General features: G+C 40.7%; 2 protein-coding genes across 3 annotated transcripts in view; one reads left to right on the forward strand and one right to left on the reverse strand.

The window, feature by feature from the left end:
• Nucleotides 1-325: 325 nt before the first annotated feature.
• On the forward strand, nucleotides 326-3,593 carry LOC115207972 (ly6/PLAUR domain-containing protein 1-like). Its single transcript, XM_029775632.1, has 3 exons — nucleotides 326-599; nucleotides 1,857-1,994; nucleotides 2,141-3,593. The coding sequence occupies exons 1-3, from the start codon at nucleotides 548-550 to the stop codon at nucleotides 2,371-2,373; spliced, it is 423 nt and encodes a 140-aa protein (XP_029631492.1). The 5' UTR covers nucleotides 326-547; the 3' UTR covers nucleotides 2,374-3,593.
• LOC115207971 (probable Bax inhibitor 1) overlaps nucleotides 3,298-17,763 on the reverse strand; it is a 28,369-nt gene continuing 13,903 nt past the window's right edge. Inside the window, exons 4-10 of one of the 2 annotated variants that reach the window (XM_029775631.1) lie at nucleotides 16,578-16,698; nucleotides 10,354-10,402; nucleotides 10,154-10,251; nucleotides 7,071-7,150; nucleotides 6,774-6,874; nucleotides 5,340-5,415; nucleotides 3,298-5,095 (exon numbers count right to left, since the gene is read on the reverse strand). In XM_029775631.1, the coding sequence (XP_029631491.1) occupies nucleotides 5,069-5,095; nucleotides 5,340-5,415; nucleotides 6,774-6,874; nucleotides 7,071-7,150; nucleotides 10,154-10,251; nucleotides 10,354-10,402; nucleotides 16,578-16,698 (552 nt within the window). In that variant the 3' untranslated portion in view covers nucleotides 3,298-5,068. Of the gene's footprint in view, nucleotides 5,099-5,339; nucleotides 5,416-6,773; nucleotides 6,875-7,070; nucleotides 7,151-10,153; nucleotides 10,252-10,353; nucleotides 10,403-16,577; nucleotides 16,699-17,763 lie in introns of both variants that reach the window. The other variant, XM_029775630.1, reaches the window with a different exon arrangement.

Raw genomic sequence — 17,763 nt, forward strand, 5'->3', positions numbered from 1 at the left:
ATCTAACATGCTGTAATAGAAATAAGGCCATGCTCATGAACAAAAAAATGTGTCCTCCCTCATCATAAACGGCACTGACCGCCACTGGATCACACCTACGGTGTTAATGTAGGTACTTCTGGTGTCCCAAAACGCATTAAGTTTTAATGGAACCCTGTGTTTTCCTTCTTGCAGTGCATTGTGTGTGGCACATACATTGGATTTATCGAATATGCATCAAACTGTATGCGTAGAAGGCTTGACAGAAATGGTAGCAGAATGATTATGTTTCACACATCCAGATGATGCTGCGTCCCATTTTCCGCAATGACACAGTCGGTGTGATCGAGGCGTCAGATTGAGATTGATTCTGTGACGCTTGCCAAACAGAGCGCACTCAAAGTTGGGAGAAGCAAGCCCCCTAGAAACCTTTTTAGGCATGGCACTGGATGCTTACTGGTGATGTTACTGCTCCTACTTTATCAGAAGTGGATTCAAGTTGAGGCTGACCATACAACTGTGTAATGTTTTTTTGGGAGAAAAAGTAACCTGATGGAGTTTATGGACGATGCAATCGTTTGTTCTCCTCGCTTCTCTGTGTGGATGCGTCCTTTGCTCAGGTACATAACTACTGCTTCTCTTTTGTAAATGTCAGTGTAGGTTTATTTATATTATTTACAACAGTTGCAATCCCGAGTAATAATTAATTTCTTAATTATTGTTTCGTTGCCCCGAAATCTCTCAATTTAAAGCGTATAGTCTAGAATAAAACGAGATTTTTGAGAAGCCTTTTAGCCTCCCCAACTACCATGCGTAAAGGCTCTATGCTAATAATGTATACATTATGTTCTAAAATGATGCAAATATGAATGCAATCGCTTTAAGTTAAATGTAGGCTAAACATGCGCAATTACACACAATGACAGAAATTAATGATTGAACTTGTTTTACCTTTGGAGTCTGAGCCTACCTGTCATAATCATGATACCAGTCAGTGAGCATGATTAAAATGGCCATTCTGTCAATCTGTCATTCAGACAGACGCATAAATCATTTCTGCTCCAACACCCTTATAGTTAGACAAGTTCATATTTTTGTTTGAACTATGGCTAATGCAATAATAATGTTTGGCCACATTGCATTCATATTGTATAGTTGATGACCCGACAGACAGACAAAGTACAGTACCATGAATATAGAATGTAATCCGTTTTTTGGGGGTCAAATGAGTGATATAGCGATGTGTTTTACAAAGTGCTGCTATAATGTGTTTTATGTGTTGCAAGCAATATCCATCAGATCATGCAGGCATAACATATAAATCAAGCCCAGATAGTCAGAGGAAGCACAACAGATCTATTCCAAACGTCTCTGTTGAACACTAGCTGGGTGACTGTACTGATTACCAATATGGAAGCAAGGTTGAGTGAGTCAAGGATTCTTCATACTAATGATTATCTATCTCTATATTGGCTTTTGGGATTTCACCACAAGTGACTGGATAGCCTTCACATTTAAAAGTGGATCTGAATATCTCCTTTTCCTGAGACAGTGGTCATAATGATAATAATAATGTGTTAAAATGAGTAACAGTGTAGTTGAAAAAGCAGTGGCTATAGCATTTTTAACGGGTTCAAACCTCTCTGCTGTTTTACTGTCCAATCTGATTGAAAAGGGCACTGGACAATGGATGTATCAATGTATTAGAGGAAGAGGCATAAACAGAAGGAAATGGCTCCCTCTTGTGGAGTTTCTGCACTGCATTATCTTCATGGAGGTTGCTTGGAAACACGTAATTCCATTGTAGTGCACTGTAACTAGAGATTTCCTTCCATATATTTCAGGCATCACAATTAGTGTGTGTGCATGCGTTTCAGTCTGGCCTTATCAGATGCAGTGTTACCACTGTGAAGAGACTCTGTTGGACAATGACTGTTCAGCTCCAAAGTTCATTGTCAACTGCACAGCAAACATCCAGAATGCCTGTCAGAAGGAGGTGATTGTGGGTGAAAATGGTGAGCCTTGCTGACTTTTTCTGGCGTCAAGTCTGAATTTATTCTAGTGGGTTAATAGTAAATAACTTTTGTTTTACAAGATCTAAAAATGTGCACCCTTTGGCATGTGTAATTTTTGGCCAAGGCTTTGTCTTCTCTCCCTCCAGGTGTGACTTACAGGAAGGCCTGTGCCTCCTTCTCCACCTGTCTGATTGTTTCAGCAGGGTATCAGTCTTTCTGTGTCCCGGGCCGGGTGGGCTCTGTCTGCATTAGCTGCTGTAACACCCCCCTGTGCAACGGACCCCGCCCTCCCAGGATCTCCCTGGCCCCCAGCCATCCTCCTACCAGCCCCACTGGGCTCCTCCTCATCGTCACTGTTTCCATGGCAACACTGCCCTGATATGGACACTGGTATTGGCTAGATTGGACTGAATGTTCTCAGGTGTGGTGGTGCCTGGTGTTGGAGCGAACACTGTCCTGAGAGATGACGGTGGACAGAGATTCTGCAATCAAGGCAACAGAGCTGACCGACACATACTGGTCTGTTGATGGGAGTGAGAAAAACATGAGAAATTTAGGCAGTAAATGAAATCTGACCCAAAAGTTTATAAAAATATGTTGCATCCATAGTAAATTAAACATTTTCACATAGGGAGATTACATTTTAATCATTATTGCAGACCGCACCGAATCAAATAACTAGTGTTTATATGCCAGAGATGACAGGGTACATTCAGTACTACACACAATGTTTACGGTTAGGACACACACACACAAAAAAAAAATTGGGAACACTTTCTAATATTAAGTTACACCCCCTTTTGCCCTCAGAACAGCCTCAGTTCATCAGGGCATGGACTCTACAAGGTGTCGAAAGCATTCCACAGGGATGCTGGCCCATGTTGATGCCAATGCTTCCCACAGTTGTGTCAAGTTACCATTTTTGATACACACAGAAAACAGTTGAGCGTGAAAAACCCAGCAGCATTGCAGGTCTTGGCAGAAACCGGTGTGCCTGGCACCTACCATACCTCGTTCAAAGGCACTTTTGTCTTGCCTGTTCACCCTCTGAATGGCACACACACACAATCCATGTCTCAAAGCTTAATGTCTCCTCCCCTTCATCTACACTGATTGAAGTGGATTTAACAGATGCCATCAGTAAGGGTTCATAGCGTTCACCTGGTCAGTATCATGGAAAGAGCAGTTGTTCCTAATGTTTTGTACATTGTCAGATAGAAGTGACTAAGCCCTGTTAAAAATCCCCATAGGGATGGATGTGTGCTACTTTGCAACCATTATTAAAACATGAGCATAAGTGTCATTGACTTAATCAAACTTTATTTTAACAAATTTAAATTACATTAAATGTAGCAGAATTACAACAGTAATTCCCGTAAAAGCAAAACAAATTTCACAGTATAAGATATGCAGTTATTTCATTTTTGAAACAGTAAAATCCTCAGTTGAAAAGCAACAGGTGATTAGTTTGGTAAACTTGTATTGTTATTGGCACTTCTAAGAAAATAAAGCCTTGAGCTGCATAGCAGAGGATGTTTGACTGCCAGATTATCTGTTCAATGTCATTCAATTAAAAAGGTAAAAAAATTAAGGACTACGCCCCAAATCAGAAAAAGTCAATTTCACTTCATCTTGATTACCAACATCAAGCGAGAGGTTGAAACATTTGTAATGGCTAATCCTTTAGCCAAGGTATTACTGGGTAGATGAGGACGCGTTCTGACTGGTAACTGGATGCTATGCCATGTGATTCAGTGAGTTAATTGACTAGAATGGTTTGAATTTGGCAGTACTGCAATACCTTCTCAATTAATCCCGTAACCCCTGCCACAAGAGATTACTTCTCAATAAAACTGTAAGTGCACCTTGAAAATAAATGTTGTTAGCCTTGCACATGGGGAATAACATGAAGATTAGTGGGATTTCTTTCATGTCACCTAATTACATGAAACACAGGTTCTCTACTGATCACCTCCATTTCAAGCACTGAATGAGTCTGTTAGTAGTGGAAAGAGAACAAGCTTGACAAAGTAATTATCAGGAAAATATATTACACTTCTCAATACAAGTCGATCCATAAAACATCACTTTCTTGACACCATAGCAGACGACACCACCAGCAATTACAATGAAAAATATCATACAACTGCTATAGCAGTCATTTATGTTTCAATAGATGAGTCCGTGCAAGGTCTGGATATTTAACATCTAAGATGCAAAGCTGTCTGCTCTATCATTTGCATCTTAGTAAAAGAAACTGACAAGATCCCCTATTGGCACAAACTACAACAAAAAGACTGGTTAAAGCAACCTCACAGAGAGAATCAATGCCTTAAATTAAACCAGTAAATTACTCTGATCATTCAAGGGGAAATGTTACAAATGCATGACTTCAGTAAAAAGGGATTGTACTGTAATAGCAGTAGTAATATTTGTAATTTGTTAATAAATGATACCCCATGTAAATGACCACCTTACAAACGCATCATGTTCTTCATTACTCATCGCAACAAAAAGCCTGTGATGTCATAATTGAGAGTAATATAGTGTGTGGATTATTTAAGTGGCAGAATTCCCAAATGGACAGATAATATTCACAGAATTAACAACCTCGCACAACTCCAAACTGATACTGTACTTTTAATCAGTTGGTATATAAAAAGTGGCCTTTTTAAAATGATTTGAGGCATTGATTTCCTACTTAATCAGATGGAAGAGCAAAGAACAAATTGTCTCTAATCGTTACTTGACAATGAAAAAAATAACTAATCGAAATAAGTCTGTTAGTTAACTACACCATCCCTTCAAAACGGGAGTTAAAAAAAAAAACTTTAAAAAAAACACAGGGACGTCTAAAACCTTAACATCAACTTTTAAATACGTCAAACCTTACGCCAAAGCCAAATTCCAAATCCAACCAATCGATTCCTAACAATTAAGACACTATATCAAAGTACAAAATCAAAAATGGTCTAAATAATTAGAATAATTAAGTAGTTAATGTGAATGCACCAGAAGCACTCCTGATACAATTCCAAGTCACAGATCTTTTATTTGCTTGCATTCCTCCACATTTACTTCTTCTCCTTCTTCTTGTTGTCCTGCTAAATAAAGAGAACACTTCACCTAACTGACATTAAACCATTATTAGCCTAGCAGTGCAAAGTGCAACATTACTACAATGTACAATATGCTGGTTTATCGTACATATTGTATTTAGAATGCTTTCTGGTCCTAGGTTCATGTTTTTCTATGGTTCAAAACATAGCAATGTGTATGAGAGATAGTGGAAGTGTATTATAGTCGGTATACTATATAAAAAGCAATACACTGTCAATATTGTACCTTGTCATGCATGGCCAGAATAACCATGAGCTTCCTGAAGATGGTCACAAAGTCTAAGAAGAGATCCACAGAGTGCCTTCAACAGGGTGAAAAGAGAAGTGTTATCACATATCTTACAAAACACTTTACAAGCTCATTGTAAAAGAGCCCCAATTACCAAGTGCATACCAATTGTATTGTATACCCTACTGTATTTTTTTGTGTGTGCAATCTTTTCTTCTCAATCTAAAGTGCAACCATAATACGCTCCTTAATATTTTCTTGTGCGACCTGGAATTTCTCTTTGGGAGCACCAGTGCGCCTAGAAAAAAAGCAACCAGATAATAATTGTTGTAATGATTACGTTTCACTGTACTGTTGTTTCTGAGTGCCTTAGAGAAAAGCCAACAGATTCGTTAGCGAATATGGTTGCACCAATACTAGGCTACATCAAAACGGATTGTTTCTAGCCCAAACATTTTTAAAGATTCATTCAATTTGCCCAAGTATATCATGAGACATGAACAGAATGGATCAGGGATTCGTATTTCCTGCAACTTTCTGAATATGCAAAGCACAGGAATGTCCCGTCTGTGTGTGCGCGTGGTGCCGTTCGTGCGTATGTCTACCACTTTGTGTAATCATTAGCATCGCTAACGACAACTGCCTTCTGGTAGATGGAAAGGCTTTCTCAAAAACCTTCTCAATTAAATGTTAAGTACAAAGTAGCCTATGCCTACCTGGCAGAAAGATATAATGCTTCTTTGCATCAATCCATTGGGCATTTGTTTTGCAAACTCTGCGCACACACACACGCACGCTACAGAAACACTTTAAACCAAACAACAGTCTATTGCTATAGCTGCATGGTGTGCACTTGAATTAAAAGGGTAACTACACAAAAAAATGTAAATGTCTTAGAAAAGCAGTCTCCTGATGTGGTTTAAGTATTGTTGTGGACTTAGAAAAACAAAACTGGATGTTCTATTTAAAAAAAGTGAAAACCTGAAAAAACTAAATGGAATTTGGGCAAAACAAAAACAGGAAGTTATGTTAACAAAAATAAAGCTAAATTTTATAGGGCCATAACTATGTAGAAATCTAATATTCCAGAAATAACACATTTTCAGTGACGGGTATTTAGATCAACAGCTTTTTATAAATTAACAAATCTATTTACAGGGTTACCTATTCATTTCTATGGCACAACATTTGCTTTAAGTCAAAATCATATATGCCCAATAAGTTTCTCAAAAAAAATACGTTTATCCTTTTTTCTGGTGCCCCTAAATGTTATGTTGTGCTCCTAACTTTAGGAGTGGTACCAATTAAACATTTTAAATTTACAGTCACGGGCTGACAGACTAAATTCCAGATGACAATGGGGAAAAAAATGTGTTTCAACATTTAACCACTCACCCTCACCACCAGACCCAGAGAGAGTGTGTCCCTTACCAGATGTAGTCTTTGTCTCCCATCTCAGCCTTCTCAATGATGAGTTGAGTGTCAAACAGCACAAATCCACACATGATGACCAGGCCAAGGTACATGTGAGCCTACACACACACACGGAGAGAGAGAGAGAGAGAGAGAGCGAGAGCGAGAAATGCTTGGTGAAAATGATCAGCGCACTAAGTCATACTGTAACTAATAGCTAAGTCCATGAAGAGAAGCATTGGACATCACTGTGTAGCAATAATAATGGATCAAAACACGGCAAACATGACAATATTGGGTTGTTTTCCTCTTTACCGTAAACAACATGACAGACCCCAGGAACATGTTGAGGAAAGAGACCACGAGCAGGATGGACAGTCCGGACATCAGAGTACCTGAAAGACAGAAATATTTTTGCGATAAATAAATTAACAGAATAGAATGTTGGAAACTTCTTTATTAAGGACTTGGAGTATGTGCATTTGGTAACAGTTATTTAGTGAGCACAGTCTCACTAAATCCAGAGTGGTAAGTTTCAGTTCCTTAATAAAAAAGGAAAACTCCAGCACACTGAAAAAAAAAGGGTTGGGAAAATGGGCTTACTTAAATTTAGGCACTAAGTATAACCATGGAAAAAACGTATAAATCAACCTAAGACACAACGCAAGGCTTCTTGGTTCACCATATGAGTACACTTTTTCCTCTACGCACCTGGTAGCACTTCAAGGTGTGCGAGTTTACTTTCTATAGTTTCAGTTCCTTTACATGACACAATATCTGGTTAGCAGCACAGAACACTTTGATATTCATTAGGATCCCCTTCACTCTGCCTGGGGTCCACATGAAACATGACATAATACAGAACATTATTAGTCAAGGACCGCAATACATACATAAAAAAAAACGTCACACAGCCTACATATCAGTACACACACACACACACACACAATATCTAGGTCTAATACATAAGTGCAAATGACAAAACAAGACATATAAAATGACTGTCTCTTCACAGTCCCCTTTGTGCAGTAATCCGGTTTTTAAATCTGTTCTTATTGCTAGCTTGGGCTCCCGAGTGGCGCAGCGGTCTAAGGCACTGCGTCTCAGTGCTAGAGGAGTCATTAGAGACACCCTGTTTTGAATCCAGGCAGTATCACAACCGGCCGTGATTGGGAGTCCCATAGGACGGCGCTCCATTGGCCCAGCGTCATCCGGGTTTGGCCGGGGTAGGTAGTCATAGCAAGTAAGAATTTGTTCTTAACTGACTTACCTAGTTAAATAAAGTTTATATATTTTTTTAAATACCTGGTGTGGCAGAGTTCCATGTAGTTAAGGTTCTATTTAATACGGTGTGTTTCCAAGCCTCTGTTCTGGACCTGGTTCTGGTTGTACCAATGAGTGTCTGAACTTTGTGCCAACTGCTAGAACAGACAGTTCAGTACCTTCTACACATCAATACCTCGCACAAAGACCAATAGTGATGCAGTCAATCTCTCCTTAACTTTGAGCCAGGAGAGATTGACATGCATGTTACTGACACTTGCCCTCTGTACACCTAAGTGCGATACGTGCTGCTTTGTTCTGGACCAAGTGCAATTTACCGATGTCCCTCTCACACAACCACACAGATGGGCAGTAGTCCAGGTGTGACAAAACTAGGGCCTGTGGGACCTCTCTGGTCAACTGAAATCAGAGCGTCGCCCTATAATGGACAGACCTCTTCTCATTTTAGCAACCATTGAGTCTATAGGTTTGGACCATGACAGCTTGCTATCTAGAGTTACACCCAGCAGTTTAGTCTCCTGAACTTGCTCAATCACATTATTCAATAATATCTAAATGAGGTTTAGCGTTGAGTGAGTGATTTGTCCCAAAACAATGATGCTTTTAGTTTGAGATATTTAGAATCAGCCTATTGTTAGTTACCCATTCTAAAACTGACAGGAGCTCTACGCATCCTGACTGGTTGCGTCACTGCCTTGTATGGCAACTGCTCGGCCTCTGACCTCAAGGCACTACAGAGGGTAGTGCGTACAGCCCAGTACATCAACGGGGCCAAGCTTCCTACCTTCCAGGACCTCTATACCAGGCGGTGTCAGAAGAAGGCCCTAAAAATTGTCAAAGACTCCTGCCACCTTAGTCATGGACTGTTCTCTCTGCTACTGCACGTCAAGCGGTACCGGAGCGCCAAGTCGAGGTCCAAAAGGCTTCTTAACAGCTTCTACCCCCCAAGCCATAAGACTCCTGAACAGCTAATCAACGGGCTACCCAGACCCCTCTTTTACACTGCTGCTACTCTGTTTATTATCTATGCATAGTCACTTTAACTCTACCTACAGGTACATATTACCTCGACTAAATCGGTACCCCCTGTATATAGCCTCGCTATTGTTATTTTACTGCTGCTGTTTAATTGTTACTTTTATTTACATTTTTTACTTAATGCTTTTTTATTAAAACTTCTTAAAGCATTGTTGGTTAAGGGCTTGTAAGTAAGCATTTTACGGTAAGGTCTACACCTGTTTTATTCGGCGCATGTGACAAATAAATTTGATTTGATTTTGTTAAGGGTGTTAATTATTTTACTGTGGCAGCCGATGTGTATACTGTTGAGTCGTCAGCGTGCATAGACACACAGGCTTTATTCAAGGTCAGTGGAAGGTCTTTAGTAAAAACAGAAAACAATGGCCCTAGCCAGCTGCCCTGCGGTATGCACACAGCTGAAATTGCATGCGGCTTCCATTAACAAAAACCCTCTGTTCTATTAGATAGGTAACTCTCAAGCCATAATAAGGCAGAGGATGCAAATCCATAACACCTACATTTTTTCAGCAATAGGTTATGATCAATGACATCAAAAGCTGCAGTGAAGTCTAACAGAACAGCTCCCACAATCTTCTTACTATCAATTTCTTTCAGCCAATCATCTGTCATTTGTGTCAGTGCCGAGTATGTGGAGCGCCCTTCCCTATAAGCATGCTGAAGTCGGTTGTTCATTTGTTTTCTGTAAAATAACTACATTTGAAAAAACTTTTTCCCCAAAAAGTTTGCTAAGCACTTGTAACAGGCTGATTGGTCGGCTGTTTAAACCATTAAAGTGGTGGGTGCTCTGCTATTCTTCGGTAGCGGAATGACCTTTGCCTCCATGTCTGAGGGCACACACACACCGTCTTCTAGGCTTACATTTAAGATGTGACAAATAGGAGTCACAATGCAGTCAGCCACCAACCTCAGCAATTTACCATACAGGTTGTCGGTACCAGGTGGTTTATCCTTATTTATTGATAGCAAAAAAATAAGTCACCGCTTCAACACCCACTTCGTGGAACTCAAAACTACAGTGCTCGTCTTTCATTATTTGGTCCGTTATGCATGAATAAGAAAGTTCAGCACTTTACCTCCAAGGAAGAGGTAGCTCCTGCGCTGGGCGTAGAGGGCACTCAGCGTGAAGCACAAAAAGATGATGGATGTCCCCAGGAAGGCTGTCACAATGATGCTGGTTGGAGAAGCAGAGAGATGTGAGGCTCATTCAGTCACCTCAGGAGAAAGAAACATCGAAAGGAACTAGCTACTATACACATTATTACTGTCATCTTACCTTGGGTTAATAGAGATGACATAATCCATGGTTGGGCCCAAACCAACACCTGAAATGAAGAAGAAAACATCAGCTCATGACTACTTCAATAGCTAAAAATACATAGGCTGCATTCCGATTCTCTACCCTTCTTTGGAAGTGTGTACTCGTACCCTCCCCTCATGGGAATATGGGAGAAACCATAGAATTAGGAATGTACATGAACCTTCTTATGATGGGATAAAGGTCAGCCATTGTGATCAGATTATTTTACACAATGAGTTTGAAGAATGAATATGCATTTTAATGTTTGTTCACTAGCTAGCCATCCACTTAAAGAAATAATTTGAAAATGATTTATGAAATTAACTGCCAATACGCAAACATTCCATTCAAACGAGTCAATCTACAGCCACACACTGGCTGAAATCAGTGATATTGTATCATAATAGCACTCACAGCTTTCCAAGAAAACAAAAAAAAGGGAGACATTTGTCTGTTTACATATTTTAGAGGATATTTATTCCGAATTTCTAAAACCTGAATAAACTGTATTTATAATTATGACAATATTTTTAGGTTGACAATTCTATTATACGTTTTCTGATATCACATGCCTCACTTAAATTTTCCTACTCAAGTCTAATCAGGATTATGCCTCCAACTGATGGGAGTCACGTGACCTGCAGAAATATGGCTGCTTTTTCGGAAGCATTTCAGTTGATTTAACACAGCTAACCTGTAACAGTATTTATTAACTTACTCACGATAACACGCCACGCTTTACAAGCTAAATCAAAGACATCTCCTGACAACAAAGCTCTAGCTACCATGTTAAATTAAGCTATTGTAAACCAACAAGAGTTCATTGCCTCAGAGTTCAGTGGAGTACAAACAAAGTTGGATTTTATTCAGGATTACGTTTCCAAGTACATTACTGATGTAAAAAAATATATATAAAAAACTTTGAGCTGAGTGCAAAGCTGGACAATAGACTTGACAAATGTAAGAAGTTGACTCAGGGCCAAACCAGAATTGGACGATGGAGGAGAATAATCGCTCGACACGAGGGCATGCAACAGAAAAATGTGAGAATAGGGCCAGAACGCACTCTTTCATCAAGAGAACTTCCAGAGTCGTTTCCAGAGCTGGCTGGTACCGAACTGGAAGTTATGAGAGCTCTTTGCATAGGCCGGCACATTGGCAACTCAGCCGGATCCCGAACCTTGATTTTCCAGGTGCGCAGATTCACTGACCGACACTGCATTCTGAAGGCAGCTAGGAAGAACGTTCCCACTCTGGCCGGGCAGGAGATCCAATTCATGGCAGACTACAGCAACTACACCAATGCAAAGCATCTGTCCTTTTCACAGGCAAGGGACTGGTCTCAGAAAAGCAGATTCCAAGCATTTCTGCTGTCACACTCAAACGTGGCACAGAAATGGTAACTTTCTAGTCCAAAGGAGGAGGATTTTCTCAATTTGCTGGGAGCGGTTGACGAGGATTAGCGATGTTAGGTTCTAATTTTCAGAGTAAATAACTCACGGAGCCCAGGAAGAATTCAACTTGGTTAAGCTTCTCTAAAGGGTCGATACAGCTGTAATTCGGACATGGCTTCCCCCGTGGTAGTATTCATACCCCACTTTGGGTGGGAGCCTCCTAATCGTTAAACATTGCATCATTATTGCTAAGTAGGGAGCTAAGTGATATGAGCCTTCAACGGTTTCTCCCCTTATCAGTACTTCCACTGATAAGGGGAGAACATGCAATCGTGTTCCCTGCACTCAGCCCCTCCCAAGCTTCATTATGGCACCACGCATGTCTCTTCTGTAACTAATGTTCCTATACTTCGGAGTATAACAATGTTCAAAGTTTCACCCAGAATCCAACAGTGGGTATTGCTGTACCGCTGCATAGTTTACATGATGGCCAGCATTCAGACCTGTTCTCTGGAGCGTCCTTTTTATCCACTCCAAACTTGGTGCAAAACCACGCCCACGGGTAACCTAGCAACATTCAAAGCCACACTGATTGGTCAGAGTTTGGACATTCAATTTGACAAAGTAAATGCGCGTGAGAGAGGAAGAACGCTAGAGGGAATCCCCACGAACAGGGAGTTTTGAGTATGCCCATGCCTGCCATGCCACGAACCATGGGAGACTCGCAGTTTCGCGGCCTCATCTGAAATTAGCTAAACGAAAGTCAAGCAACTGTAGATGGCTAAAATGATGTGATTGTCAGTAATAGTGAATCAAGGGCGCTTGCTTTGCCCATTCAGCTAGAGCTAACTATGCAGCATCTCTTTTAGTTGTAAACGAGCACAAAATGTCATGTTGCTAAGTATCTCAATAGTTCTTTCGTAAACACACTAAGCTATCGCTAGACGGCGCACACAACTAGACAGCTTCGGCAAAAATTGGCGTTGTAAGCTAGTGATAATTCACAGCTTACCTACCTCTAAAAACAATGCAACTATCCATGATGTCGAGGCTCTCTGGTCTGGCTGCAATCACTCAAATAAAATAAAATATCAAAATTAGGGAAAATGCAAGGTAGGGATCGCATTGTTTCTTGGCCCAAGTTTGGCATGGATAAAAGGACGCTTCTCTGGCGGGATTACTAACTGACTAGTATGACGGTTCAGAAAGACATACTACATCAATACTAGCCTGGAGTGAGTTGAAAACAGCAACGACGAGAGCTGGCTAGTACAGGAAGATGGACACGAGTCGGTCTGGACTATTGTTAAAGGCGGATAATGTACAGGCTGATTAGCTATTCCTCGACTGTCAGTGGATTTTATTGTGACCACAACTGACAGGGTATGTTCTATTCAAATCCTTGAAAGTAGGGTAGGGGGCAGCATTTGGAATTTTGGATGAAAAGCGTGCCCAAAGTAAACTGCCTGCTACTCAGGCCCAGAAGCTAGGATATGCATATAATTGGTAGATTTGGATAGAAAACTCTAAAACTTCCAAAACTGTTAAAATAATGTCTGAGTATAACAGAACTGATATGGCAGGCGAAAACCTGAGGAAAATCCATCCAGGAAGTGCTATTATTTTGGCTGTTTTTCCATTGAAAGCCCATCCACCATACAAAGACTTATGACGCAGTTCACGATCCCTATGGTTTCCACTACATGTGGCCAGTCTTTAGGCATTGTTTCAGGCTTTTACTCTGAAAAATGAGGGAGAAACAACACTTTCAATGAGAGGACAGTGGAAATTTCCAGACATGAGACCTGCGCGTGACCGGGAGCGTGCCTTTCTTGTTTTTCCTTTTCTATTGACAAAGCTACTGTCCGGTTGAAATATGATCGATTATTTATGACAAAGACAACCTGAGGATTGATTATAAACATCGTTTGACATGTTTCTACAAACTTTTATGGTACTTTGATTTTTCGTATGTCTGTTGTGACCGCGCTTTGTTCAAATGGATTACTGAACAAAACACACCAACAAAACTGAGGTTTCTGAATATAAAGAGGGACTTTATCGAACAAAACAAACATTTACTGTGTAATGTGGAGTCTTGGGAGTGCAACCATATGAAGATCAAAAGGTAAGTGATACATTTTATCGCCATTTCTGACTTTTGTTACTCCTCTACTTGGCTGGTAACTTTTTGTAATGATTTGTCTGCTGGGCGCTGTTATCAGATAATCGCATGGTTTGCTTTCACCGTAAAGTCTTTTTGAAATCTGACACCGTGGTTAGATTAACAAGAAGTTAATCTTTAAACCGATGTATAACACCTGTATGTTTTATGAATTTTTATTAGCATTTCTGTTTTTGAATTTGGCGCTCTGCAATTTCACTGGATGTTGGCCAGGTGGGACGGTAGCGTCCCACACCCCCTAGAGAGGTTAACTCAGACAGGTAACCTAATATGGATACAGTTGGGATGCGATGGTGGGATTTTACGCAGCCAGCTTTCCCAGTGTTAGGTACACACTTTGTAGTGAAAGTACGCACACAACTGTAAACCCTATCTTTTACCCAAACAAAAAAAACATGCATTTTCTATTATTTTTATTTCATCATCTTTCAGACAGGAGTCGGGGTGTAATTCAGATTTTGGCCACCAGATGACAGCAGTGTGCAACATTTCATACTGATCCAGTGAAGAATTACATTACTGCACAATATTTTGTATCAAGTCTGCTTGGAGTTTGCCCAAATGTGCCAAATTAGTCAATTGATACATTTAAGTACATAACTAGATACAAAAATGCTATGTTCTGTGGTAATAACAAAAAAATATGTTTACTCACTCCCAGGAATATCATACATGATGGATCATTAACTTATATACATCTAGATGGCCGGGCAGGGTGGGTGTGGAGCAAGATACAGCAGTGGGGTCAAACTGTAGACCCCAGTTCCTACATTTGAATATAAAAATAGATTTGATCAAACTATGCTAGATATTTATCTCTGGGACCCTCAGGATGACAAATCAGAGCAAGATTACTGAATGTAAGTACATTACTTAGCTTCAGAGGTGAATGTATCAAACCAGTTGCCATGAAGTGTTGTTGTGCACTCTACTCAAACAAAAGCATGGTATTTTTTTCTGTAATAGCTACTGTAAATTGGACACTGCAGTTAGATTAACAAGAATTTAAGCTTTCTGCCCATATGAGACATGTCTATGTCACATTAGTGCACGTTAGCAACAACCGTCCCGGTTTAGGGACACCGATCCCGTAGAGGATATTGATAATTCACCACTTATGTCATTACAGTAAAGACTGTATAACGTTGTCAGGTTTGACAAAAACAATTGACAGCTGGTTATTGAAGAACTACTGTAGTGACTTTATTTCCCAAAAGATTACCTGTTCATTATCATTTTCTTTACTTGTTACTCATGTGCAAAAGTGTACCCTGCTGATTTTATCACAATTGCTTGATTTTGTATTTAATGTCATGGAGATCAGGTTGGGTGAGTTGGGGTGGTCACCAGGAGGGTAGGTTGATGCAGCACAGGCGGGCAATATACATTGAGTGTACAAAACATGACCAACTGACCAGGTAAAAGCTCTGATCCCTTATTGATGTAACTTGAAGGGGAAGAGACAGGTTAATTAAAGAAAGATTTTGAAGCCTTGAAACAATTGAGACATGGAGTGTGTATGTGTGCCATTAAGAGGGTGAATGGGAAAGACAAAATATTTAAGTGCTTTTGAGCGGGGTATGGCAGTAGGTGCCAGGAGCAACGGTTTGTGTCACGAACTGCAACGCTGCTGTGTTTCACACAACAGTTCCCTGTGTGTATCAAGAATGGTCCACCACCCAAAGGACATTCAGCCAACTTGACAACTGTGGGAAGCATTGGCATCAACATGGGCCAGCCAGCATCCCTGTGAAACGCTTTTGACACCTTGTAGCGCCCATGACCCGACGAATTGAGGCTGTTCTGAGGGCAAAGGCGGGGTGCAACTCAATATTGGGAAGGCGTCCTTAACTTTTTGTACACTCAGTGTATGGATGTATAGGCTATGTGGTCTATTCTAATTGTATTTACCTACTGCATGACCATTCCTGCTGCTTTTTGTTATTGTCTGTGTTCCTTTAAAAATAAAGGTAAGGATTACGCCTCAACTGCCATTCATTCCAATAAGACTGGTTTGGATTTCTCCATAACCAATATAGACGCGGTAAAAGAGTCACCAGATTGGCCCACATTCAACAAATCTGATCAAACAAAAGGGATATTTGTCATCCGTCAAGTTTTATGTATTGTAACAGGCCCACAATGTGGTTGCTAAAGTACAATTTCGATATATTTGGCTGGTTTTGCTGTAAAACATGTAGAAGTTGTCCCTTTTCAGGTTTATATGAAGTGACTGCTAAATGCTAACTCCCGTTCATACAAGCATTATACTTCGATTTTTAATACACATTTAAACAATAGCCTAAAATGTAACCTCATTTTGCTAGGGGGCATTGAGGCGACACAGGACCTTTCCACCAAGAGCTTCCATGGCAATTCCATTGTTGTGGTCAAGTTCGATTGACCTCTTTACCGCATCTATGGCTGCCAATTTCACCCCATTCTGGAACTCAGGGTTTATGAAATAGTCCCTTTCGTAATTTAATAGGATCTCTATGGTGAAAACTCCCTCCAGCCATGTTTGCACCAATCCACTGCTTTTAAATGCATGAGGGTGATTGAATGAGTGCACACACTGTGTAGGCTCTTCTCTGACAGAGCTATGGGGCAGATGAGGTTACCTGTGAAGAAGGCAAAACCAGAGAGGATGGCCAGTCTCTTCTTCTCAGTCAGAGGGCTGTGGGGAGTCATAGCCAGCCAAGCCATCATGGCCAGGGAGCCCAGCATGGTCAACATCCCACCCTAATGGACACAAAACACACAGCAACAGTTATTATAATGTAATAACATCAATGGTGATTGTCATTCACCAGTTAAATGAAAAACCTTCAAAGCATTACCAATCATATGTTATATGGCCATCTTTTGTGAAATCTACCACCCCCCCCACACAGACACACTGAAGTTTTAGGTACACCACCCGTTCATGAAAACATATTGCTCCTACAAACAGTGAGTCACGTGACCATGGCTTGCTATATAAAGCAGGCAGACATTGAACAGTAACTGAATGCCTCTAAAGTTTGAATGGGGAAAACGAGTCACCTAAGCGACTTTGAGCATGGCATGACAGTCGGTGTCAGGCACGCTGGATCTTGTATCTCAAAAACCTCGTCCCTCCTGGGATTTTCACACACGACAGTGTCTAGGGTTTACAGAGAATGGTGCGACAAAAAATTATATTATTCAGGCAGCGGCAATCCTGTGGGCGCCACAAAACAGACAAATACCGGCGAAGTAGAACAGTGGCGTGAAGAACGACATCTCGGAAATCACAAGTCATCGATCCTTGTCTAAGATGAGTTATTGCAGCAGACAACCACCTAGAGTTCCACTCTTATCAGCTAAAAACAAGAAGTGGCTTCAATGGGCACACGATCACCACTGGACAATTGAGGAATAGAAAAAAAATGTTGCCTGGTCCAAAAGAGTTCCAACCATCCTACAATAACAGCTAGTTTTCCCCTCCCCACTCAGACCACTCCGACAGTCCTAGTGAAATTCCTGCTTTAGAAATTGCTCTGTGAAGATGGCGCTGCAGTGGATAGCAGCAGTCTTACAGGCTCCTGACCAATTCTGCTATTTTGTGACGCTGATCTTAGATTTTCTTGTACATAATGTCTCCGCCATAATTTCCTATGACTGACAACAGCATCTGGATATTAGAACTGCGATCACTAACCTCAATTTGGCCAAAAATGTATATTTCAACAAGTCGGCAGCTCTGGATTTTCTGCTTACTCAGCTTACAGGAAAAGGAGGGCCAAGCACGCCCACATCGATGTGGCTGTACTGGAGCAGGTCAAG

This window comes from Salmo trutta, chromosome 14, assembly GCF_901001165.1.
Source record: "Salmo trutta chromosome 14, fSalTru1.1, whole genome shotgun sequence".
Lineage (NCBI taxonomy): Eukaryota > Metazoa > Chordata > Actinopteri > Salmoniformes > Salmonidae > Salmo > Salmo trutta.